Source organism: Macaca thibetana, chromosome 14, assembly GCF_024542745.1.
Source record: "Macaca thibetana thibetana isolate TM-01 chromosome 14, ASM2454274v1, whole genome shotgun sequence".
NCBI classification, from domain to species: domain Eukaryota; kingdom Metazoa; phylum Chordata; class Mammalia; order Primates; family Cercopithecidae; genus Macaca; species Macaca thibetana.
This window is the reverse complement of record NC_065591.1, coordinates 1,378,023-1,404,658: the sequence shown is the minus strand read 5'-3', so window position 1 is coordinate 1,404,658 and position 26,636 is coordinate 1,378,023. Positions and strand designations below refer to the sequence as shown.

At 54.5% G+C, this 26,636-nt stretch overlaps 1 protein-coding gene across 3 annotated transcripts in view; it reads left to right on the top strand.

The window, feature by feature from the left end:
* The window catches only part of MOB2 (MOB kinase activator 2), a 155,954-nt gene that overhangs the window by 78,342 nt on the left and 50,976 nt on the right, over positions 1 to 26,636 (top strand). Inside the window, exon 2 of one of the 3 annotated variants that reach the window (XM_050757961.1) lies at positions 5,809 to 5,864. In XM_050757961.1, the coding sequence (XP_050613918.1) occupies positions 5,848 to 5,864 (17 nt within the window). In that variant the 5' untranslated portion in view covers positions 5,809 to 5,847. Of the gene's footprint in view, positions 1 to 5,741; positions 5,865 to 26,636 lie in introns of those variants that run through there. The other 2 variants (XM_050757960.1, XM_050757959.1) reach the window with 2 other exon arrangements.

Here is a 26,636-nt window from a genome sequence, read left to right as displayed (position 1 = left end):
TTTTTTTTTTTTTTTTTTTTTTTTTTTGAGACAGAGTTTCACTCTTGTCACCAGGCTGGAGTGCAATGGCGCCATCTCGGCTCACTGCAATCTCTGACTCCCGGGTTCAAGTGATTCTCCTGCCTCAGCCTCCGGAGTAGCTGGGATTACAGGTGCACACCACCATGCCCAGCTAAATTTTTTTGTATTTTTAGTAGAGATGGGGCTTCACCATGTTGCCCAGGCTGGTCTCCAACTCCTGACCTTAAGTGATCCACCCGCCTCAGCCTCCCAAAGTGCTGGGATCACAGGTGTGTGCAACCACACCCAGCCTAGTTTTTTTTTTTTTTTTTTTTTTTTTTTTTTTTGCATTTTTAGTAGAGATGGGGTTTTACCATGTTGGTCAGGCTGGTCTCAAACTCCTGACCTCGTGATCTGCCCACCTCGGCCTCCCAAAGTGCTGGGATCACAGGTGTGAGCCACCACACCTGGCCTAGTCCACACAGATTTTGATTGTCTCTCAGGACATCATATCATATGAATGATGCCATGTTCACAGGCCCCAGAGCCGAGGACCTGGATACTCTAGATGCTAAATAATACACATGTGGCTGGGTACGGTGGCTCACGCCTGTAATCCCAGCACTTTGGGAGGCCGAGGTGGGTGGATCACGAGGTCAGGAGTTTGAGACCAGCCTGACCAACATGGTGAAACTCTGTCTCTACTAAAAATACAAAAATTTATTTTTGCATGGTGGCGCACGCCTGTAATCCCAGCTACTCGGGAGGCTGAAGCAGGAGAATCCCTCGAACCCAGGAGGCGGAGGCTGCAGTGAGCCGAGATTGCGCACTGCACTCCAGCCTGGGCGACAGAGCGAGACTCTGTCTCAAAAAAAAAAAAAAAAAAAAAGAAAGAAAGAAAGAAAGAAAAAGAGAAAAAAATACATGTGCTTGCCAAGAGATATATCCCACGAACATTTAGGGGCTTGGCAACATTTTGGGTATCTAATGGTCTGAGAATATGAAAACCTTCTTTTCAAAGTAAAGGATGGGCTATTGCACCTCCAGCACCATGACACACTGACGGATGTGTCATTTAGACAATTGTCTTTTCCTTCAAGAAGCAGAAATTCGGGAGAATGATGATTTAATCCATATTTCTTTTCAAAAAACGTCAGCACCTTGGTAAGAAAATCAGGACTATCGTGGAGGGTTCTGAGTTTCACAGGAACTCAGGTTCCTTCTGCCTTTCTGCTCTGCCATCATCACTTCTTCATGCTCCAAGGTGGCTGCAAGAGCTCCAGCCATCATTTGTTTTTCTATTTTGGTCAGAAAGCAGGAGATTGGGCCAGGGTTGGGGTAGACAGGAAGGACAGAAAGGATTTCCTGGAAGCTAGGCAATAACTTCATTTTACATCTCGTTAGCCACCTTGTCTACCTGGGAAGCTGGGTAAAAGAGTTTTTCCTGTCGTCATATTGATCAGCATTTAATTAGTAAGTAACAAGAGGAGGAGGAAGAGGGGGAGAAGCAAAGAGAAGAAGAAGGAAATGGAAGTAGATGTGGGGCAACTAACCTACCCTCTCTGACTAGTGCTTACGGAATGTGCTGTTCTTGATTAATTAGCAAGAGACCCAAGAGTGCACAAAAGCTTTAAATGTGCCCCAGATTGAGAACAAGGTTTAGCTGGGGCTGCAGTACAAGCGGTTCTGTCCCTTTCCACCTTTTTTTTTTTTTTGAGACGGAGTCTTGCTCTGTCGCCCGGGCTGGAGTGCAGTGGCCGGATCTCAGCTCACTGCAAGCTCCGCCTCCCAGGTTCACGCCATTCTCCTGCCTCAGCCTCCCGTGTAGCTGGGACTACAGGCGCCCGCCACCTCGCCCGGCTAGTTTTTTTTTATTTTTTTATTTTTTAGTAGAGACGGCGTTTCACCGTGTTAGCCAGGATGGTCTCGATCTCCTGACCTCGTGATCCGCCCGTCTCGGCCTCCCAAAGCGCTGGGATTACAGGCTTGAGCCACCGCGCCCGGCCTTTTTGTTTTTTTTTTTTTAAGTTTCATTCTTGTTGCCCAGACTAGAGTGCAATGGCATGGTCTTGGCTCACTGCAACCTCAACCTCCCGGGTTCAAGCGATTCTCCTGCCTCAGCCTCCCAAGTAGCTGGGATTACAGGTGCCTGCCACCATGCCTGACTAATTTTTGTGTTTTTAGTAGAGACAGGGTTTTACCATGTTGGTCAGGCTGGTCACAAACTCCTGAGCTCAGGTAATCCGCTCACCTTGGCCTCCCAAAGTGCTGGGATTACAGTTGTGAGCCACCGCACCCAGCCTTTTTCTTTTCTTTTTTCTTTTTCTTTTTCTTTTTGAGATGGAGCCTCCCTCTGTCACCCAGGATGGAGTGCAGTGGTGTGATCTCAGCTCACTGCAGCCTCCGCCTCCTGGGTTCAAACGATTTTCCTGCATCAGCCTCCTGAATAGCTGGAATTACAGGCGCGCACCACCACGCCTGGCTAATTTTTGTATTTTTAGTAGAGACAGGGTTTCACCATGTTGGCCAGGCTGGTCATGAACTCCTGACCTCAAGGGATCCACCTATCTCGGCCTCCCAATGTGCTGGGATGACAGATGTGAGCCACCATGCCTGGCCACTTGTCACTTCTGATTCAACAGATCCAGTGGCGCCCCATGTGCTGCTGCGTGGAGATGGTGGCAAGCTCTACCAGGAGGATGAGCTAGGAGGGCCCCAGGGCTTTGGAGCAAAGCCCTATCCTCTTAAGAAATAAACATGGTTCTTAGAGATGCACGTTCCGGCTTGCCACTGGGCTCTAGATCAGACGATATGTAACACCATGGGATAGCACACAACATGTGATCTGGGCGGGACACATGAAAACATGCGTGGGGTGCGCTGGGCAGCACACCATCCTCAGGGGAGGAGGGGTGGGCTGAGGCAGGAGAGCTGCCTAAGCCAGGGGCCACGGACCCAGCATGCCCACCCACTCCCCCATGGCTCCTCACCTCTGCCTGCACCAGGGGCCTAATGACGGATTTCTTAGGACAAGTTTGCTAATATCATTCCCGTTCCACTAAAAAGGAAGCTGAGGCACAGGGACATTAAGCAACCTGTCCAAGTCAGGCAGGCTGTCACCAGGATTGCTGGCACTCAGTGGGGCTGGAAGGAATGTGGATGGAACCTGGGGAGGGGCTGCCAGAGGCACTCCCTAGGACAACCACGTTCAGGGGAGCCGTTACTGGAAGAGGTCAGCATCTAGGAGCAGGCAGGGCCACCAAGGGTTCCTCGTCATCAGAAATGACAGATTGGGTCACTCTGCAAGGTAGAGATGCAGCCAGCTGAGCAAGCGGTTCGTTGAAGTAAAGTGAGCGTGGAGCAGGGAGAAGGAAGTCATCAACCTCGGCCACACAAGTAAGGTAACCTGTCCTCTCTGACCAGTGCTTACAGAATGTGCTGTTCTTAACTAATTAGCAAGAGACCCAAGAGTCCACAAAAGCTTTAAATGTGCCCCAGATTGAGAACAAGGTTTAGCTGGGGCTGCAGTACAAGCAGTTCTGTTACTTGTCCCCTTTTTTTTTTTTTGAGTCGGAGTCTGGCTCTTGTTGCCCAGGCTAGAGTGCAATGGCACGGTCTCCGCTCACTGCAACCTCTGACTCAACCTATGACTCAACAGTCAGACCTTGGTGGCATGTGTCTGTCTTTTCTTACTTCCTGAGATGCCGTGTGTTAAATGCGTGTTCCTCCTCTTTGTCTTTCCTCACTACTTTATCTCTGGTGGTTTTTGCTGGTTAAGTCTGCAATGTTCACCCACAAGCTTTACAACCAGGAAAGCGACGCAGCAGGAGTGGACGCCTCCCAGACTCCTGGCCGTTGCTGATAAGCTGTGGGCTAGGCCCTGGACGGAGTGGGGGTTCACCTCTACAAGGTTCGGCTGTACTATGAGGGCAGTAACGGGAGGTGTGGGCAGAACGGTGTTTGTACAAAGCAGGGAAATAGAGGGACTGTTGTGGGTCTTTTCGTTCTTCACCGTCTAAGCGTATTAACTTCCTGGAGAAAGTTAAGGAGGAGGCCGTGTCTGCCTTGCATTGGAGAAGCTGCCAGCGGCGGTGCAGACAGACTCCCTCAGTTTCCCTGTCAGCAGCACCTGCCCAACTTGGAACAGGAAGCAGCATGCACGGCCCATGCTAGCAGCAGCAGCAGCAGCAGCGCTTGGCCGGCGGAGGCTGCATCTCCAGCACCAGCACTCAGGGATCCCGGACGCTGGCACCCTGTGGTTGCAGCAGTGACGCCTTTACTGTCCCAGCTCTGTGCTCACACATCAGGCGGGAAGAGGCTCGGCTGTGACCAGCAGAAATTCCAGGGCGGGCCTGCATTTCGCGCATAACGAGAGCTCCGGAGAAGGCAGCCCGTGGCTGGTGCAGCTGTTTTTTGGAGTCATCTAAGTCCCAAGCTCTTCCTGTCTTCTGGGTCCTTGTTTTCTGGCAATGCCTCCCACCAAGGCAGTCCCATTACTTGGTTCCCGCCCTCCAGGCATCCTGCCCGTGCAGAAGCATCAGTCAAACCGCCTCCCTGCGGCGGCGTCGTCCTCTCATTCGGACGGGAAGCCTCCCTGGCCGACTTCTGTTCTGACTCCACTGACCATAACCACGTCACGCAGCCTCCTGCAGCAGTGGGTGTCTGGCATTGAAAGGTTTCACTTGCTGGCCTCAACTGTGGGGCGAAGCCGGAGAGAAGGGACTAAGAACGGAGGCCACTGTGACCGGAGGTGTTCCCCGATGCATGGTCTTAGAAGTTCTCGAGCTTTCTGGTCAATGCCGTGAGCTACCCAGGATCTGTTACGAATTCCTTTTCACCTTAAGCCTTTCTCTTGATGGCAACTGAGAGCCCTGCCTGATACCTAAGCATTCTCAAGCCTGAAGAGAGGCCAGGTGGCAGGAGGGGACCTGGGGAGAGCGGGGAGGGGGCGAGTCCCCGGCTCAAAACAGGGCGGCAGGCGGGGCTGACCCTGGAGGGGGCGAGGTCAGCTTTCCTGATGCAGTCACTTGTCTGACGAGCATGGTGGAGTGACACAGCCGCTGGGTTTCAGACAAGTGGCCCCATCAGGCCAGCCGACTTCACCCCCTCCGCGGTCAGCCCCGCCGGCCGCCCTGTATCCAGCCGGGGGAAGCAGTCCCTCTCCGCTCTCTCCCAAGTTCTGCGTTCTCCCTGTCCTGGTTCTGAGCTCCTCCGAGCATCTTCCCCGGGGGAGAATGGGGAATCCGGCCCTTTGACAGGCAGTCACTGAGTAACTGCTGTGGGCCGGGCCCGGGACAGAGTGGCCAGGAGGTCAGATGCCCAGGGGACATGGGGACACCCAGGGGCTCGAGGGGAGAGTCAGGGATGGGGGAGGGACAGCCAAGAGCGAGGTGACACACAGCCCACCGAGCGGGGACAGCGCAGGGAGCGAGGAGCCGGCCAAAGGAGGGAGAGGACAGCCGGAGGCGCAGGGGGACGGCCGGGGAGCAAGGGGACAGCCAGGGTGCGAGGGACAGTCCTGCAGCAAGGGGAGCGCCAAAGGCGGGAGGTAACCGTCCAGGGCGTGGAGGACAGCGCGGAGAGAGCCCAAGGGGAGAGCACAGCCGGGGCGTGGGGAGACAGTCCAGGTGCGCGGGGACTGCCCATGGACCCAGGCACACACGCGGGGCAGGAAGCGCAGGGTGGGAGGCCGGGACTACGCCTCCCAGCAGGCGGCGCGCGGGCGCGTCACTTCCGGCGGCGGCGGGCGGCGCGTGTGGGAGCGAGCGGGCGGGCGAGTGTTTACTTCCGGACGCCGGGGCTGAGGCCGATCGCGTCGGGCGGCGGGCGCGGCGGCCCCGCGCAGCCATGGACTGGCTCATGGGGTGAGTCTGCGGCCGGGCCGGGCTCGGGCGGGCGCCGGGCGGGGCGGCCGGGGCGCAGGTGGGTTGCGGGGCTCGGTGCGGGCACCGCCGCTCAAGGGCATCGGGCCCGGGCGGAGCGGGCGGAGCGGACGCGCCTGTCCTGGGCGGGCCGGGCCGGGGCGGGCGTCTCGGGGACAGCCCGGTTCTGGTCCTGGCAGAGGCCTGGCCCGGCCGCCCCGCGCGCCCGGCTGTCGGTGGGCCGGGGCCTCGCTGGTTGGGCTGCCCGCTCCGCTCCTTGCGCGGGGCTCGCTTCTGGACCAAGTAACTTGAACACCGGTAGACACAAGTTCCTTAGGAAAAAGGAAAAAGAAGTGAAAGACCCCCAGTTTCCTGAGGTCCCCGCGGGGCCGTGGCCGCTGTTGCGGGCTGCGGACCCGCGGAGGGTCCGGGCGAGGCGCAGATGTTGCTGCGGTCCACGGGCGGCCGGGGCAGGAGGGTGGAGTAGGAAGGAAGCCGGAGAAACTGCTCGCTCCTAGCTGGGGAGCCGCAGCCGCCTTCCCCTCCCATCCGCTTCTGTGTTTAGCTTGCTGGAAACCGGAGGAGCGGTGCAGCAGCTAAAGCGTCGCCGCGTTGCCCGCAGCAGTTATTCTGGGTAAAGTGTTTTTTTTTTTTTAAAAACTTTTTTGCTTTGTAAGGACAATAAGGACAGGCATTTTCACCCGATGGCGTGGTCCTTGCGCATCTCTGCCTGTCCCTGTAGTTTCCCCTCTGGTGCCTGCCCGGAGTCCGCGTCCTCGTTCCAGGGGCCTGGGGTGGGAGTGGGGAGCCGTTGCTCGTGGTTTTGGCCGGTGGAAGGGCTTGTGTAGACCCCGAAGTTCGGAAAGTGAGGTGAAAGGCTTGATGGGCGTTTAGCTTCAGTGTCTCTCAGGCCCTTGGGAGTCGAAGGGTGGCGTGGGGGCGCGGGGTCGGTGCGGGGTGTTGTCAGGATAACCAAGGAGAGGAATTAGAACCGTTCTTGGCATCTCATTGCGTGGACTCTAGTGACAGGGAGACCAGGGAAGACAAGCAGCATGGGATGAATCAAGAGACCGCAGAAGTGCCCGGTGCAGCGGGGATCAGCCTGGAGCCAGAGTGCTGGGGTCAGGGCAGCTGTGCTGGTGGCTCGGGGCACCAGCCATGGGGTGGGAGGGCTCATGGCTTTTTTTTTTTTTTTTAAGGCAGAGTCTCACTCTGTCGCCCAGGCTGGAGTGCAGTGGCGCGATCTCCGCCTCCTGGGTTCCAGCAGTTCCCTGCCTCAGCCTCCCGAGTAGCTGGGTTACAGGCTCCCGCCACCATGCCTGCCTCATTTTTGTATTTTTAGTAGGGACGGGGTTTCACCATCTTGGCCATGTTGGTCTTGAACTCCTGACCTCGTGATCCGCCCGCCTCAGCCTCCCAAAGTGCTGGGATTACAGGTGTGAGCCCCTGGGCCTCGCCGGCTCATGACTTCTTGAAGAGGCAGCACTGCTGTTCCAGCCCTGCTGCTTATTAGCTGTGTAAGTGGTCACTTCACCTCTTTCTTTAAATCACCTGCCTTTAAAAAATCACCCGTAAGGCGGACACCGTACGACTTGCAGTGCTTGGTTGTGGAGGGAGAGACCCAGGTAAAGGCTTAGCACAGCGCTTGGCATGTGGTAAATGTTGGCTACTGTTAGTGTGGAGAGGTGTTTCGTGCAAGGCCTCTGAAACCCACGGACACTGAGAATCGAGGCCACACAGCTGTGTGTGCTTGATTCCGAATCATAGGCGCTTGCTTTCTTTTTGCATTTACTGGGAGGGACTGCGTTGGAAGCACCCAGGCCTCCGAGTGGGGAGTAGACTCTTGAGCGGGCGAGTTGAACCTACAGGGATTCGTGTCAGCGGAACCAGCCCAGTCAGCCGGGTTCCCGAGGAGGCAGCTGACTGCGTTGTGTGAATGTGTGATTATTGCCTGTGTACATTCATAAGTAGCAGGTACTTTGTACCTGGAAGCTGACCAGCAGTTGGTCTTTTTAAACTCACTGAGGTCTTTGCTTTGTGGATTTTGCTGTCATCATTGTGAATATTCGGAAATTAACCACTACTAGGCTTTCAGGGGACTGATTCTTTTTTTTTTTTTTTTTTTTTTTTTTGAGATGGAGGCTCACTCTGTCACCCAGGCCAGAGTGCAGTGGCACGTTCTCGGCTCACCACAACCTCCGCCTCCTGGGTTCAAGTGATTCTCCTGCCTCAGCCTCCCAAGTAGCTGGTATTACAGGCGTGCACCACCAGCCCAACTGATTTTTGTGTTTTTAGGAGAGACGGGGTTTCGCTGTGTTGGCCAGGCTGGTCTCAAACTCCTGACCTCAAGCGATCCACCTGCCCTGGCCTCTTAAAGTGTGGGGATTACAGGCATGAGCCACCACGCCCAGCCTGGGGGACAGATAGATTCTTGTGACCCTTGTTAAGACTTTGGTAACCAAGTAGTCCTCCAGGGAAGGACGGTGGTGCACTCATCTCATGGGCCCAGGCTGGGTCTGGGTGCCAGGGGAAGGCCGGCGAGGACCTTGGAGCTGCTGCCTTAGAGGGCCCTGGCCAGGGAAGGGGTGTCTGCTGCTGCCTGGCTGTAAAAGTGGGCAGTTCCAAGAGTGCAGTGAGATTTAAAAGTGGGATTAGGGTGGAGTGCAGTTATCTTTGCATACGTGGTTTTAAATCTGTTGGACGTTGTGAATCATGAATTCTTTAACAATTCCTTAAATACGTGCTGCTTTTTTTTTTTTTTTTTTTTTCTGAGACGGACTCTCGCTCAGCTCCCCAGGCTGGAGTGCAGTGGCACAATCTCGGCTGGCTCACTGCAACCACCGTTTCCTGAGTTCAAGCGATGCTCCCGTCTCAGTCTCCCGAGTTGCTAGGATTACAGGCACCTGCCACCACGCCCGGCTAATTTTTTTGTATTTTAGCAGAGATGGGGTTTCACCATGTTGGCCAGGCTGGTCTTGAACTCCTGACCTCAGGTGATCCGCCTGCCTTGGCCTCCCAAAGTGCTAGGACGGGCGTGAGCCACCGCGCCTGGCTGTGCTTCCTGTTTTAGGTGGTACAGTTTAGTGGTCAAGTACTGCTTTTCTTCCAGAGCCTGTTTTTAAGCTGCTATCTAAGGATGCAGAGCAGAGAGGGCCCAGGGGCTACTCTATCTCTCTGCTCATTTCACGTGTTTATTGAGCATCTACTATAAAAATAAATTGTAAAAGCTGAAGAGTGAGCGAGCTGCAGAGACCCACAGGTCTCTCATTCGCTCGCTGAATCGGGCTCTCCCACTGGAGAGGGCTCAGCAGTGAGTGAAGGAGCTTGCTTCTGTCTGAGCAGCTTTTGTGTGGTCATTGCCAGGGCTTTCGTTGGCCATTAATCCTTCAACTAGGTGTCAGTCTGGGATTAGGGAAATGTGTTATTTTTGACTATTTCTTGATATTTTTAATTAATTCAAAGCATTCATTGTCAGTCAAGTAGTTAGTTTGGAATACAGGTCTCTAATGTCTTAAAAGTTTTTTTTTAAAAGAAAGGATTTCTTTGAATTAGTTCATCTCAGATGACAGTGTGGACTCGACGGTAGCAGCAAACAGTGCCTTTGCCTGCTGCGTTCTCTTCTGATCATCGTTAGAACCGGAAGAGTGTTCTGTAGATGTGCAAGTGAAAAGCCACGTCTTCCTTGTCGCTGGGAGAAGAGCTAAGAGCCTGGCCCGCTGAGCATTCTCGAAGCCTTATCATCAGCGCTCCTGAGGAGGGGGGGCCTGCAGGGAAACCTGCTCGGGAAACCGGAACAGCCCAACACGTCAGGACTGGTGGTGATGAGCGTGGCTGGGGCTTTTCTGGAGGTTTGCAGGCATGGCTCTCCACCATCTGTTTCTCGTAGGTTTCCTTTGCTTGGCATTGCTTTGAGTTTGCTGGTGAAGTAGCTGTAAAGGTAAACTTTTTTTTCGTCTCTCTTTCTTCCTTTTATGAAGAGTAATTCGTAACTTGAAAAAAGTTTCCACTTTTTGTAGACAAGCTCTGTTCCATTCTGGGCAGCCAGTGACAGGACGTCATCCCTCGCCGCTGAGTTGTAGGCAGGTGGAGAGGAGAAGCTTGAGCTGCGGTGGTTTCCGTGGAGGCTAGGGGAGGGAGGAACTCTACCACACAGTGTTTGGAGTGTAGGAGAAACTTTTGTCTTAACTGACAACAGGCATTTGTGAAAAGGTGTGTGCGCAGTCAGTGTTACCCAACAGAACGCACAGCCCAGGAGCAGCTGTGCATCCGGGAATACACGAGAGGAAGCACACTTCCTCCCCTCCCGACTGATGGGGACGTAACTGCCTTCCCGCGGGCCCTGCACAGGGCCCGGTGTGGTGGAGTCTGCGGGGAAAGGCCCCTCTCCTGCAGGCAGCTTCACCAGCTGGCCACAGCCAGGGCAGGGGGCACACATCTCCGGCACGCTTCCTTGGGGCTCTCCTTGCTCCTTCTGAGGCTGCATGATGCCTTGACACCAGTGTCCTGGTTACCCTCCAAGCACAGGTGAGCTGTGGGTTAGCGGGCTGGGGCTGTGGCACCACAGTGCTGGTGATTGTATACAGACTGCAGGTGAGTGGAGAGGGCCTCTCCGAGGCCGCTGGCCTGTGCTTACTAACTCAGCTCTGATTGAAGACAGGCTGCAGGTGAGTGGGGAGGGCCTCTTTGGGGCCGCTAGCTTGTGCTTACTAACTTGGCTCTCCCAGCTGCCTTCAGGTGTCCTCCTCTCTGACAGATAAAATCTCGTGAGTGTGTGTCTCTGCAGGAATGTGAATGGAGTATTGACAACTTTGTTTTTCTTCTTTCTTTTCTTTGCCGCATGGGAGGATGTTACTGGTGGGTTGACAATTGATTCTGATTATGAGGACACCCAGGCCGAACTTGCTTGAATCTCTAGAGTTCTTTTAGCAGCCTCATTGAGGTATAATTTACATACCATAAAGTTAACTTAAGTTTGCAATTAAATAATTTTTAGTAAAATTACAGGGCCAAGTAACCATCACCACAGTTTAATTTGAGAACTTTGCCGTCGTGCCCCAGAGAAGCCTCATGTCCACTGGCACTGCTCCCCATCCCCACCTTCAGCCCCGAGGCAGCCACCAGTCTCCCGCCATCTGTGTGGATGAACTGACTCATGTGAATGGAATCCCAGTACATGGGCTGTGTGCCTGGCCCACGCGGTGCAGTGTTGCGAACGTCCATCCATGGCGTTGCATGTGTCTGCAGCTCCGTGCTCTTCATCACCAAGTGCGATTCCATCCTGTGGAGATGTGCACCTGCCACTCTCCTTCCACCACTGATCCACGGTTTGTGACCGTGACTTTTAGGACAGTGAGCTGGGCCTCTTCCTCAGCCGGGGGCCCCAGGTTCCTGAGTTCGTGGGCTGCGGTGTACCAGGCTCTGTGATGGGTTGAAGGTCCAGAGATGGAGACACAGCCATTCCCGCTTTCCTAGAGCTCTCAGGCTGGTAGAGAAGGGCCACAGGCAGCAGGAGAATTGAGTGGGTGAGTGCAGCCGAAAGCAGGGGGCTCAGTTAGAGCAGGTATGAAGGGCTTTTCCAAGAGGAAAGGAGGAAGGAAGTGGCCCAGGAAGAGGCAGCAGCACATGCAGAGGCATGAGCAGAGAAGCCGTGGCCCAGGGCCTCTGTATCTCCAGCAGGCAGCCCTGGAAGGTCTGGTTTCAGGAATAGCCTCTTTCCATCAGGGCTCCACCAGGGAGCTCTTAGGCCTGGGTTTCAGAAGTGTTTACCTAGGGTGGTGGTGCATTCAGAGTCCTCTTTTTCAAAAAAAAAAAAAGTTCTCCATCACCCCCTCCTATTTCCAAATTCCCCTTAAAAAGAGCAGTGGTCAGCCAGGCACGGTGGCTCACGCCTGTAGTCCCAGCGCTTTAGGAGGCCGGGGCGGGCAGATCACGAGGTCAGGAGATTGAGACCATCCTGGCTAACACAGCGAAACGCCGTCTCTACTAAAAATACAAAAAATTGGCTGGGCGTGGTGGCACGTGCCTGTAATCCCAGCTGCTCGGAAGGCTGAGGCAGGAAAATCACTTGAACCTGGGACGTGGAGATTGCAGTGAGCGGAGATCGCGCCACTGCACTCCAGCCTGGGTGACAGAGTTAAAAAAAAAAAAAAAGCAATGGTCGTGGATACATGGAGCCCTTTTTAGAAGGAGCCTCCCCATAAACCCCCTAGGAACCCTTGCACACGTGTCCTTGAAGCTGGGGGTGAGCCCCCCAGGGGAGCTGCAGGCGGCGTCCGTGGTTCGGGGGCTGGTAAACAGCAGGACTGCATTTCTCATCGTGAGTGTATCTGAGACAGTGCAGCCCCCACCTCCGGTCTTTGCTTTAGTGTTGCCACCACCAGGTGCCACCCTTGTGTCCTGACTCGTGAAGGCCTCCCCCAGCCCTGGGAAAGCCAGCCACGCTAGGGATCTGCCTGCCAAGTGCTGCTGTCAGATCAAACAGGGGTGTGGTGCACCAGCAGACCCCCCTCCGGAGGCAGCTGTGGTCTCTGCTGTGGTCATCCAGTATGGTAAGAGGGGCGTTGAGGCCACTGTGAGGGAGGAGCCCCATGCCGTGCCACTGTCACCCCAGAGTTTCCTTTGTCCACACAGTGGTGTGGGTTAGAAACATCAGGGCCCACTGCAACTTTTGTTAGGGCCACTGAGTGCTAGTTGGGAGCCGCACGGCCGTGGCCTTTGTTTCTCCGTGGTGATTTGTGTGTGTGCAGCCTCCTGCCAGTGCTAGACCTGTCTGGAAGGGAAGGGCGTGTGCTGTTCCCGTCTGCCTTGGCCAGAAGGGCCTCCCATTCTTTGCCTTCACCGTGTTTGTTTTTTCTCTGCACAGGATTTCTCCTGGCTGGGGCACACCCGTTGGTGTTCAGCGGAAGTAGAAACAATTGGTACAAACATAAAATGTGGAAGCTTAAAGGGAAAAGAAGGAGATGATGGGCAGGGGTTCCAGGCCACGTGTGATCTGTGGCATTGCTTGGCCCGTGGACTGTGGCCACACTCGCACTGCTGTCCCTGGCTCCTTTCTCTGAAGCTCCCTGGGCTGGAATGTCTGTTTATTCATCCCTGCAGTTGTTTGTGGATGTCCCGGGGCTAACGTGAGGGAGCTAAGTGCCACAGCTCCTGTTTTTTGCCCTGTCTGGTGGTGATTTTGGTCTGTGTCATCGAGCATTTTGCTGTGGCGGGCAGGGAGGCAAAGAGCTCCTACGAAGGTATTCAGCTTTTCCCTGCAGAAAGCAGGCGAGCTGGAGGATTGGAAAGCACAGAGGCACATGCTGTTTCCCTTTTGCCTATGACCTTTGCAGGGTTGGGAGACTTCTTCCAAGCACCCTTTCAGCAGCGCCTCTTCCCCTCCAGACATGGTGGCTGTGCAGGCTGTGGGTTGGCAGACCCTATCCCCACAGCAGCATAGTCTCAGGAGCCCACGTGGGGCTGTTGTCTCGGGGTTTGGCCTGCACCGTCTGTGGAAGCTCCTAACTTCTGCTTTGCTGGGATTTGTCCTCAGCCCATGGAAAGGCCTGATGGTGCCAGGTGGCCCTGAGGAGCCGGATGCCTGAGCCTGGGGCCAGGCCTGGGCGTGAGCCCAGGGAGCATAAAATTAGCTTGGGCGTGGGTTGAAAGCTGCTGGTGTGAGCATGGCTCGTCTGTGTTGAGTTTGTCATGCACAGCCCTAGCCTCTCCCCATAGTCTGCGGCCGGCCCTCTACATGGGAGGCTGCTTTGGGTTCCTCCTCCCAGCATGTCTGCCCTTCTGCTGCATGCCCTGTTCTTTGTGCCACATGTGACAGGACCATTTGTCATAGCAGCGGTGTCATGAAACACAAGAGTGTGGGCCTGAGAATCTGGGTTGAGTCAGGTTCCTGTTGGAGACCTGCATGCGTGCCGCCTGCTCTGAGTGCTCGGGACACGCATAAACAGAGGCAACGGGCCACCCCTGGGCAGCTTCCCCACTGCCGAGGGGGACGGGAGTAAGGAGGTGTGGGATGGGGTGCCTGGAGGGGGTGCACAGGAGAGCCGAGGGGGATAGAAGTAAGGAGGTGTGGGATGCGGTGCCTGGAGGGGGTGTGCGGGAGAGCCGAGGGGGACGGAGGTAAGGAGGTGTGGGATGGGGTGTGCAGGAGAGCTGTTTGAATAGGGGCTCTAGAAGGCCTCTGAGAAGGTGCTATTGAGCTGAGGAGGTGAGGGAGGGTACTCGCCATGCAGGCCTGTGGAGGGAGCCCTGGCTCCCTGGTGCCTTGTCTCAGAAGGGCTGCCTTTGCCTCCTCCCGCTCATGGTTCCACGGACGTGTGGGTTTTTATTTATTTAATATTTTTCAGTCGATTGTCGTCTTTAATGATATTTTGATGAATGGGCTGTGTCAAATTTAGCCAGCAGGAGTGCATGTGACTCAGCTCCTGTATCAGTTGAATAGATGAAGGGGCAGGGAGGGAAGCCTCTGTGAGCAGAACCAGTGAGCCTGGCTGTGTATCACCTGCATCGCCTCCGAGCTGAAGAGCTGTGCCAGCAAAGCCCTTGAGCTCATTTGGGCACGGGGGACCGTCTGAGGACGGGAGGAACAGTGAGGAGACCTCAGAGTGCGCTCAGGAGGCTTCGGTGGCAGGTCACATTGCTCTCAATTTGGCAGCCATCTTGTGGATATTGTGGGTTAAAAGAAATAATCAGTGTCACTGGTAGCCAAGTTTTTAATGTTAAAGATAACAATATAGAATAAAATGAACCCTTGCAGGGTTCTGTGGGGAGTATTACTGTGAGGCATCATTCGGTGCGTAGGCTGCGCTCCCTGCCGGCGGTGGGCTTCCCAGCGGGCGGCCTCGGCTCTGCGTGTGACATGCTAGGCCTGCAGCACCGTGTGCCCTCCTGAGCGGCTCTGCTCTGGTTGATGCTCTCAGCAGAACACACGACTTCATGGTCCCCGCTTCTGCCCCTGGCACGGGCAGTGCGGCCAGGGTGTGGTGTGCATCCTACGCCCACGACTGGCAGGCAGGCCGCATGGTCAGCCACCAGGGTCAGGTGTCAGGCGCTGCACCAAATGCACAAGTCTCTGATCTTGGGCGTGGCTCAGCAGCCCCTGGCTTGGCTGTGGGTGGGTCTTGCTTACCTCTTTCTGAGTAATCAACCCTGGAACTTCTGGGCCTAGAATGAGGACTCATCACCTTTCCCGCATCTGTGAGCTGGTGGGTGGGGCTTTGGCCCCACAGGTTATTCCTGCACTGCCACCAGTGGTGACTGGCTGGCAGCCCTTAGGGGCCTTGCTGCCGTGGCTGTCTGCTGGGGCGCCACAGTCCCCCCATGGATCTCTCCAGGCAGAGTTTTATGTCCTCACCCTAGAGCAGAGTTTTTTTGACTTCTTGCTGTCCAGACCCCTTAAAGTCCTTGTTGAGGCTGGGCATGGTGGCTTGTGCCTGTAATCCCAGCACTTTGGGAGGCCAAGGTGGGAGGATCACTTGAGACTAGGAGTTCAAGCCCAGCCTGAGCAACATAGGGAGACCCCATCTGTACAAAAAAGTAAAAATTAGCCAGATGTGGCGGTGTGTGCCTCTAATCCCAGTCGTTTGGGAGGCTGAGGCGGGAGGATTGCTTGAACCCAAGAGGTTGAGGCTGCAGTGAGCTCTATACCACTGCACTCCAGTCTCAGTGATAGAGTGAGACCCTGCCTCTGAAACAAAGTCCTCACTGAGTTTACATGAGTTGAGCTATTAATGTTCATCTTTTTAGAAATTAAAATTGAGAATGTAAAACAACTTTAATTCATTGAGAAAGAATTAAAAACCTAGCATATCTTAACATAAGTATCATTTAAAAATTTTTTTTAAAAACCTGTTATCTTCTAGCGTCAGACAGAGTGACTTGACTTTTTGCGGATCTCAAGAGCTGGATTCTGTCAGGTTCTGTGTTTATCCTGCTGTAATTTTACAGGCCAGGTGGCTTCCACAAGGCTTTGGCACGTGGCACCTTTGTGTTATTGTAAAGACAGTGCTAACCTCATGGTCCCAGGCCACACTTTGGGCTCTAGGGCTCCCCACTGTGGCCTCCCTTTGCCTCTGCCAGGAAGGCCTTCATCCCAGGAGAGCCATCGTGGAAATGGCTGGAAGACAATACATCCTCTCAGCCACTTTCTGTTGGTCAGGGAGTCACAGAGCCACCTGGATCTGGGGGTGGGAGTGGGTAGGAGTGGACAAACCGCCTCTAGACGGAGGAGGGCTCCAGGAGGCCCTGGTCCTCCTGCCTCCTTCAGGAGGCCCTGGCTGGCCACCCCAGAGACGCAGGCTTTTTCTCTCTCCCCCTAACTTCTGGGCAGGGCTCGGCCCTCGTCCCGTGCTACCTTCCTCTTCCTGCCGTTTAGTTTTCCTACCAGGGCATACGGCCCGGCGCCACTGTGGGCCATGGGGTTGTGCAGGTGGGGCGGGTGCCGTCTCCAGGTGCCACCGAGGGCCGCTGAGGCAGAGCCAACACTGGATGGCCTGCGCTTCCATTGCTGAGCTTTTGTGGCGCCCACTCAGGTGAGTGTCGGCCTGTGCAGGCCATGGCCCGGCATGTTCTATGGCTTCACCCAAGCTTTCAGCTTGGTGCAGTCCAGTATCACTGTGACAGGGCTTCAGTGTGGCCCGGGAGATGCCTCTAGGGAGAGACGGCTCAGGCAGCCCCTCGTTTAGGAGGAGCTCCTGAGCCCTAGTTGCCGGTCTGTGGGGTTGTCTGTGCTCAGTGCCGGCCTGGACTGTGCTGGGAGGTATGGGGAGCACACGCCAGAACCCACCGAGCCACTGCCTGGGACTTACCTAGCAGCAGCCTGGTCCTAGCAAACAAGAAAGGCAGAGATCGTGTAAAACAGGCTGTGAGCAGATAAGCTGCTCCTGTGCGGTTGTGTCCACAGTGTTTGAAGAAGCCGCTGTTTGTGGGCTTTTGTCGTTTCTCGTGTTTGGTGCGGCTTCTCTGCGGAGGCACTGCACGCCCTTTCACCGGACGTGTCTCTGCACTGACTGGTCTCGTCAGCCCTGGGCGGGTTCCTTGGCTGCTCAGCAAGACAGACCCTGTAGGGCTTCCCAAGTGCCATTCTCCGACTCAGCGAACGGGAGCTCAGCATGGGCCCAGTGGCTCCCAACAGAGAGGGAAGGCGCATGGGAGGTGAGGTTTACTGAGTCCAGTTTCCGGCCCCACAGGGTGGGGCAGAGAGGACCCTTCCCTGTCACTGCAGCTCCCTCTGGGTTGGTGCTTTTATAACAGCGGGCAGCGCCGGCTGATGGAGTCCAGGAGTGGTGCTGAGAGTGGGACTGACCCGTGCCTGCCTCTGGCTCCGCAGGGCCTGGCCTCAGGTTGTGCTCAGCAGCCACTCATCTGCCCAGGACCCATTGAACCCTGCTGGTGTCCTGTGTGCCTTGTGCAGGGGGGACCTTTGGAAGAAGGACACGTCCCTGCTCCCCTGGGACTTGGTGTTATGTGTCCATTGTAGAGACACAAAATACAGGGAAAAAAAAAAATCAAAAGCAAAACCTCCTACCTCCCAGAGACAGTCTGCACTCGACATTAAAACCGGCCTCACTCCATCGTGGGACCCTTGCTCCCCAGGGCCAGTTGTCCGCTGCTCCCCTGCCGGTGGGAATGGGGATGTTCCCAGGCTGTGTGACGCTTCCTGAGCCCCTGCAAAGAGATCGTGGGGTCAGTGCTGGTGTTTCCACAGGTCGGTGCCCACCACTCGTGTTGGTCTTTTCTGAAGAAGATCTTTGCCACGTTGACAGGCGGAGAGTGGTGCCAGGGTTTAGCCTGTGTTTCCTGTGGGAGGGCTGGTGTGGCTGGCGCTTCTGTGCACGGTGGGCCATGCCATCATCTGCTTGGTCTTTGCCTGCTTTGTCTTGAACTGGTCCAGTTTTCTTATGACTGACTGGCATGGGTTCTCTTTAAGGGTATTAATCTTGAGTGTTAAGATTTTAGAGCTTGTTCTTGAAGAGACGGGTAAAAGCCCAGGCGGAAATGATGGGAAGTGCTGGAGCCTGCGGCAGTGTCTCCGCAACTGCCCTGGGCTGCAGAAGGGCAGAGGACAGGTACGCTGGGCGTCAGACCAGAGGGCCAGGGAGACCTGGGGCCCAGGGAGAGCTGGGGCCCAGGGAGCAGCCTGGGAGGGCAAGTGCCAGGAAACCTTGGGCACCTGTTGGCCCTGGGCCTGCTCCTGCCCTTGGCTGGTGCCTGAGGGGTGCTCTTCTTTTCACCAGCCCTTTTTTTTTTTTTTTTTTTTTGAGACGGAGTCTCACTGTGTCGCCCAGGCTGGAGTGCAGTGGCATGATTGATCTCAGCTCACTGCAACCTCTGCCTCCCGGGTTCAAGCATTTCTCCTGCCTCAGCCTCCCCAGTAGCTGGGAATACAGGCACCTGCCACCACAACCGGCTTTTTTTTTTTTTTTTTTTTTGTATTTTTAGTAGAGATGGGATTTCACCATGTTGGTCAGTCTGGTCTTTTTTTTTTTTTTTTTTTTTTTTTTTTGTGAGACGGAGTCTCGCTCTGTCACCCAGGCTGGAGTACAGTGGCCGGATCTCAGCTCACTGCAAGCTCTGTCTCCCAGGTTTATGCCATTCTCCTGCCTCAGCCTCCCGAGTAGCTGGGACTACAGGCGCCCGCCACCTCGCCCGGCTGCTTTTTTTTTGTATTTTTAGTAGAGACGGGGTTTCACGGTGTTAGCCAGGATGGTCTCGATCTCCTGACCTCGTGATCCACTCGTCTCAGCCTCCCAAAGTGCTGGGATTACAGGCTTGAGCCACCGCGCCCCGCAGTCTGGTCTTGAACTCCTGACCTTGTGATCTACCTGCCTTGACCTCCCAAAGTGCTGGGATTATAGGTGTGAGCCACTCTGCCTGGCCTATCCCTTACTTTCTTTTACAACCTCCCACCTGCCCCCTTTCCAAGTGGCTGGAGCTGTACACTGGTTAGTTCCTCCATCAGGAAGAAATCCAGGCCACACTGGCACCCGACACCACTGACCTGTTCGGGGCCTCGGTGTGGCCTGGTGCAGGTTGGGACCATGTTTGGTCACTGAGGCGCCACAGAGCATGGAGAGGGCAGTGGGCACAGGGCCACGCAGAGGGCTTAGGGCCACGTTTCTCACCATCTCTCAAGAAACACTAGTCCTCCTAGACAACCAGGTGAATTCGGGAAGCCCCAGGTGAAGACTGAGGCCCTCTTGGAAGCTCAGTGGACGGCAGTAGTTATGGGCTCTGAGCAAGGGAACCGTGGTTGACTCTGTGGCCTATAGTTTCCACTCCCTGGCCGCTGCCATCCACTGTTGCCACCCGATTCCTACTCCCATCGCCTGCCCTCAGCCTGTTCTTAGCTGTCGGAGGGGATGGTGGAACGTGAAGCCGCAGATGGTCCACAGGCACCACCCCTAGTGCTGACGGGGATGCAGGCCTGGTGTCTGCTCGGCTGTGCTCCAGAAGTGATTTGACTTCCCCGTGTGGGGTGTCGGGTGTTATGCCCTCTGAGATACTCTTTTCATGCCATGGGGCCTCTGGGATGTGCGGCCTGAGACTGCCTGGGGCTGGGGGTGACTGTGTGGCGGGTGTGCAGTTGAGGCTTGCTGCTTCCTCGAGAGCAGAGTGGGCACCTTCATTTCCCAAAGGTGGCCATCTCTCTCTTCGTGACAGCAGCATTTTCTGCTGAATGGTTTCCCGTGTCCTCCTTGCTTTCTTAAATTTGTAACAAATGCTTCTGCTTTGGTGCGGGCTTCATCTTCTCCACAGACCCACACCTACCCCTGCTGTACCTGGCGTGCCGAGGGCAGGGAGCAGGCGCTGGGTAGGTCTGACCACCCAGGGTGGCCTCTGCCTGGCCAGCTGGCTGCCTCCTGGACATCTGGACACAGAGCTCCCTGAGATGAGCTCTGCATTGGGATGCACAGAAGGGATTTGCTTCCTCTCGTACTTGGGGTCTTGGGAATGCTTTTTTTTCCTCCTGAGACAGGGTCTTGCTCTGTCATCCAGGCTGGAGTGCAGTGGCATAATCACATCTCACTGTAACCTCCGCGTGCCTTCCGGGTTCAAACGATTCCCGTGCCTCAGCCTCCCAAGTAGCTCGGATTATAGACACGTGCCACCAGGCCAGTGTAATTTTTTTTTTTTTGAGATGGAGTTTTGTTCTTGTCACCCAGGCTGGAGTGCAGAGGCACGATCTCGGCTCACTGCAGTATCTGCCTCCCGAATTCAAGCAATTCTCCTACCTCAGCCTTCCTAGTAGCTGGGATTACAGGCCATGCCACGCCACACCTAACTAATTTTTGTATTTTTAGTGGAGATGGGATTTCGCCATGTTGGCCAGGCTGGTTTCGAGCTCCTGACCTCAGGTGATCCGCCCGCCTTGGCCTCCCAAAGTGCTGGGATTAAAGGCGTGAGCCACCCGTGCCCGGCCAAATTTTCCTATTTTTAGTAGAGATGGGGTTTCACTGTGTTGGCCAGGCTGGTCTCGAACTCCTGGCCTCAAGCAGTTTGCCCACCTCAGGCTCCCACAGTGCCGGGATCACAGGTGTGAGCCGCTGTGCCCTGCCTTGGGAGTGCTTTTTGGCGCTCACTCCTGCACTGTCAGCGTGGAGACCCAGGGGTTTTCTGGAGGTGGCTGCTGTCAGGAGGTTTAGAAACCCTTTGTCATTAAAACCTTTATCTTCAAGAACATTCTGTTGTTCCTGCTGGGAAGGCCTCCTACCTTTTTGGCTGAAGAAGTGCTGGGCCAAGCTGAATTGTGTGAGGGTTCCTGGGTATTTATAATTCATGTGAAAATAAAGCGTCGTTTTCTGTGATCCCATGCTGCTCCGGGCCCCTCCTCCGAGGCAGACCGAAGGCAGCTCTGTGCTGACGACGCGGGATCCTATGGCCACAGCTGTCCTCAGACACGGCTTCTCGGCAGGCGTGGTGGTATCGGGGGCGCTCTCCTTGCCCAGCTGTCTTCCCTCCTTTGCTGCCTTCTCCTTGTTGGACACACAGGTTCTAAGTAGCAGCATTTGTGGTTTGTCGACTCCTGAGCTCTGCAGTGTCCCCAGGAGTGCAGCAGGTCCCAGGGTTCACTAGCAGAGTGTCCTGGCTCCTGAGCTGCCCTGGTGGTGGAATGGGGACTTGGGGCCTGGGTGCCCCCCACAACCTTTGTGGAGCTCGTATCCCACTCCCACGAGGGTCTGGACAGGCCTGGGTCCGGGGACTCGCTGTGCTGTGCAGTGGCTGTCCGCGAGTACCCTCCGTGAAGGTGGGGCGGGAGGCCTGTTCTGTCCAGGCCCACGGTGCAGCATGGACTTGAAGGGCATCAGTCTGTACTATGCTGGGGCCTGCGGCCACCTTCCTTGCCCTTCCCCAGCAGGCTGGGGATCACCTCAAGTGATCCACCCGCCTCAGCCTCCCCAGAGTGCCGGGATTATAGGCGTGAGCCACCGTGCCTGGGCAGGTCATTTCATTTCTAATCAAAATAATGAAATGGTACCCGGTGGCTCACACCTGTAATCCCTGCAGTTTGGGAGGCTGAAGTGGGTGGATCCACCTGAGGTCAGGAGTTTAAGACCAGCCTGGCCAACATGATGAAACCCCGTCTCTACTGAAATTACAAAAAATTAGCCAGGCATGGTGGCGCGTGCTTGTAATCCTAGCTATTCGGAAGACTGAGGAAGGAGAATCACTTGAACCAAGGAGACGGAAGTTGGAGTGAGCCAAGATGTGCCACTGCACTCCAGCCTGGGTGACAAGAGCGAGACTCCATCGCAAAAAAGATAAAAATAAAAATAGATAAATAAAATGTCCCCTAAAATGACATGTGGAGGGCTCTAGGGTGAGGGTGGAGCCCTTTCAGATGAGGACCTTTTGCGTGGGCGGGTCCCATTACAGAGCCTGAGTTTACGGTGGTGGTGCGTGGAGGAGCCTGCTGCTCGGGAAGGCCACGCTCTGCCGCCCTCACACCTTGCCATCCATGCCGCGGTGCTCCATCCAGAAGCCTGTGAGGGTTTTGCTGGATTCCCTGAGCAAGCCCGCGGTTCGCTGGGCTGAGGCCCAGGCTCTCATAGCCATAGGCACCTGGTGGTGGAGGGGATGTGTGTCCTTATCTTTGACTCCTGCTCCACCACAGCCACCCGAGAGGACCCACATGTCATCCTCCTATACACAAGGCACTTTGGTGGACCCCCATTGCCTGTGGGGTGAAGTCCTCTGTCTCTCTCCAGCCTCACCCTGTGTGGCCCACCTGCGCTTCAGCCCCGCTGGCCCTCCACTGTCCGCATTTCTGCCGAGACACCTGGCCTGTGCGCACGTGTGTCCTTTTTGTGGCTGTTGTCAGGTCTCTGAGCCTCCTTCCTGCCACCTGTTATGGGCACAGGGCTGTGACCTGCCGACTCCCGTCTGTCTTCCTGACCCCGTGCAGGCTTCTCTGGCTGTGGTCTCTCAGGCACTTGAACTCCAGCCTCCCTTGTGTCCCAAGCCTCAGGTCAGGCACAGGTGGGGGCAGGTGGAGCTTTCTAGTCACCGTCTGGAAGATGCTTGTCCGTCCTCTTCTTCGTCCCTTCCTGCGGCTCCTCGACAGTGCTTGGTGAGAATGCAGGACTGCCCCACAGCCCGGGGCCCCGGAAGGTGTTGGAGAGTGAAGTTCGACCCCTGCCCTGGGCTAACACCGGGGAAGGACTTGGGGCCTGGGATGGTAGGCCTTCGTCCCAGCAGCTCAGCTTGGCCGTACTCACAAGCCAGCTTGAAGATCTCAAAGCCAGACTCACGCATTTCACCTGACGGGAAGAATAGGGAACCCACCCCTGACAGGCTGTGCCTCTTTACACACTGATGGAACATTGACCAAAACCTCCGCTCATCTCGGTGAACTGAAGTCCTCCGGAGCATGCTCTTGACCCAAGCGGAGTTAAACTAGAAATCAGCAAAGTGATACTCCTAGTATTTAGAAATTAGGAAGCACACTTCCAAGTAACCAGTGGGACAAAGAAGAATTTGTAATGGAAATTAGAACGTACTTTTTAGCTGAAAGATAACAAAAATATGCCATGCCGAGACCTGCAGGGTGCACGCCAGCCAGGAGCGGCTCACAGCCCGCAGGCATCCGTCACTCTGGGAGCAGTAGCTGAGCCCAGAGACGGTGGATGGAGGGAAATGAGGCTGGAGCGGAAGTTGACAAAGTGGAAAGTCAGTCTTCCACAGAGATACTCATCGAGGCCAGAGTTGGATTCTTTGAAAACAGGAGTACAGTGGAAAATCTGGCAAGAGTGATCCAGACAGGAAAAAAGAGATGGCACAGATAGCCAGTCTTTTCCATAGGTCACGGTGGCCAACCAGATATCCATATTTAAAAAAACCTTGGCCTGTACCTCACACCCTACAAAGAATAGTTGAGCCTAGTAGAATGTAGGTCTTAAGTGTAGAAGGTCCTGGAACTGCTGTCCAGCACGGCCTCCAGCCATGTAGCCAGGCAGCGCTGGAGATGTGCTGAATGTAAAATACACTAGACTGAGAAAAATACAGCGGCACTTTGCATTTTCTGTATTGATTGTAAGTCGAAAATATTTTACATCCATTGGGTTAAATAAATAAAATTAATCTTGGCTGTTTCTTTTACTTTTCAGTGGGGCCATTAGAACATTTAAAATTATATCCATGGCCCAGATTATGGCTTATGTTATATTACTCCTGAACAACACTGTTAGAGAAGATGCTATTCTTGACCCATGGGTTAAGAAAAGTTTTTTACACAGGACTAGAAAGTACTCTTCATAAAGGAAAAGATAGATAATTTGGTTTACATTAAAATTAAGCATCAGAGATACTCCTCAAAAACTGAAAAGGCTGGCCAGGGATCGTGGCTCACACCTGTAATCCCTGCACTTTGGGAGGCCGAGCCTGGAGGACTGCTTGAGCCCAGGAGTTCAGGACCAGGCTGGGCAACATAGTGAGACCTCATAAATAAATAAAAATAAATTAGCTGGGTGTGGTGGCATCCACTGCTCAGGGGGACTGAGGTGGGAGGATCCCTTGAGCGTAGGAGGTTGGGGCTGCAGCGAGCCATGATCTCACCACTGCACTCCAGCCTGGGCCACAGAGCAGGACTCTGTCTCAGAAAAAAAAAGCAACTTTTGCAGGGGAATTTACCATACCTAGAACTTACCGGAACTTAGATCCAGACTTCCCCATGGGCTCCAACAAAGAACAAGAAACAGCTCGTCCCGTAGAAGACGGGCAGAGGCTTGAACAGATGCCTCATGAAGAAGGACGTGCAAATGGCCCCAAGCCATGGGAAAGAGCCCTTGGCGTCTACCTTGGGGTAAGCCCGGGAAAACCCCGAACCTTAGATGCACCGCACGTGATGGCAGGTGTCTACTGAACACCGTGCCAGCCAGGCGGGCGTCAGGTCCCTGCTAACCCTTTCCACCTGGTGTGCTCGCTGCTGGGTCAACTCCCATCTTGCTTGCGCTTTTGATCTTCCCATGCTTTGTTTGAATTTCTTCTTTTTATTTTTTAATCATCCTTCTTTCAAATTGCCTTGGAAGTTAGGTACTTTCCTTTATTTTATTTTTTGTAGAAACAGGGTCTCACTGTGTTGTTCAGGATGGTCTCAGACCCCTGGCCTCAAGCCATCCACCCACCTTCACCTTCAGAGTGCTGGGATCACACTGTGAGCCACCGTGCCCATCCCTCCTTTCGTGGTGTTCTTACAGCATGCCCTAAACTTCCAGGGTCTGATGCTGATTAATGGCTTTATCCGCCTCCCCGAAGTACCCAAGATACTAGACCGCTTCTGTGCACTTCCCCTCTCGAGTTGTAAGCACTTGGTGTGCTTTAAATTCTGTACACTTTAGACCCCCCACATGCTGCTGTCTTGTACGTTGGTATTTGTTTAGGTTGGCTGGTTTTGTGCTCCATCTCTTGGGCTGTACCCTCTCCTTCCTCCTCCGTCCTTCTGGTTTTGTCCTTGCGTCTGTGACCAGTTTTCCTCCGCTTATGCTGCGGCCTTGAGCTTTCTTGGATTTTCTTTCAGATGACTCTGCTGGGGGTGCCCTCTCAGTCTCTGTCTGAAAATGCCTTCAGTTGTCCTTCATTCTTGGCAGAGCTTTTCACTGTGTGTCGTTTTCTTGGTTGACTTTCTTTCAGCCCACTTTCGACATGAGGCTGCCAACCTCCAGCTTCTGGCGTTGCCGTGGAGAAGCGGCTGTCAGGTACACTGCTGCTCCCTTGGGCGTGTCTGCCACCTCCTGGCCCCAGCTGCTTCTGACGTTTACATTTTTAAACTTTTACATAATTTCAAAGTTAGAAGTTGCCAAAGTAGTATAAATAATTCCTGCATACCTTCTCCCAGATTGGCCAGTGTCAGCATTTTTGCCGTATCTGCCTTATCATTTTCTCTCTCAGTACATGCACACGGGTCTTTTTCTCAGCAGTTTGAGAGTGACTTGCATCTTTATCCCAGCATAGAATAGAATGCATTTCAGCAGGGAAACACTTGGGTGCACCCACACAGAAAGAGATGGTGAAGGGGTCAGACTCTGCCCTGTTCAGGATAAACTTTGAAACCGGCTCAGAAGTCACTGTGTGTGAGACGCAGGGGAGACCCAGAGGCGCAGTGTGAGCGAGAGTGACAGCAGATCAGGCTTGCTGCGTATTGGGAGGGGGCTTTGGTGGAAATTGCCAGCACAGAGCAGGGCCATGAGGATGGAGGGAGCCCGGGGGTGGCCAGCCCGATGGCCAGTGTCTCAGTGGCATCTCCCTGGGCTGCAGCCTGAGAGGGGCAGGGCAGCAAGCATGGCTGCCCTCTGGAAGCCCCACTCTCATTATTGACATGCAGGTTCACAGTCTAGTTCCTGACATCGTGGAGACCAAGCCCTTCCCTGGGGACGGGAGGAGAGACTGGGAGCAGAGGGAACAGAACATGATCCTGAGAAGCTGGGGATCTGACCCCGGGCCAGCAGAGTGAGCTGCAGAAACAGTGGGCAGGCCCCACATGGCCACCTTACAGCCTGGATTTCTTTCCGAAATAGTTTTTTTTTGTTCGTTTGTTTTTTGTTTAGGGACGGGGTATCACTCTGTTGCCCAGACGGGAGTGCAGTAGTGCAGTCACCGCTCACTGCTGCCTTGAGTGCCTGGGTTTAACAGATCCTCCCACCTCAGCCTCTGGAATAGCTGGGACCACAGGTGCGCACCACTGTGCCCCACGAATTTTGAAAAAAAATTTTTTGTAGAGGCAGAGTCTTGCCATCTTGCCTAGGCTGGTCATAAACTGAAGACTTTTAAGACGGTCTTCGTTAATGAAAATTAGCAAGACTCTGTTTTTCATTTCTCCACTGATTCAGTAGTATTTAGTTTTTCGTTGTTTAAAAGGAACATTAAATCGCTTTTGCTTCTCCTTTGCAATCATAGTTCTTGATTTCGTATTACTGAATGGTTGCATTAAAATCCCTTTTGACTAATTATGAGGTTGGAAACTCTAAAGTCTGTTGAGCAGACAGCTTGTGTCAAGTGAGGCAGCTGGTGATTTCTGGACACTCTTGATTCCATCTGAGCCTCCTTTTCCAGCACAGCCTTATCCTGAACACCTGATTTCGGGGTAACTTCTTATAAAGCCCACTGTGTGTTATTGTGGACACGTTCCTCCTGGTGTCCCCCGTGTGGTGACAACCAGAATGCCTTCGGGTTTCCAGCACTCGCCGCCCTCGCTGGTGTAAAGCTTACCGCTCTGTTCCATGTCCTGCGTCTCGGATCAGCACCACAGTCTGTGTTTCCTGTGCTTCTGCTGGGGTGGCCAGAGGC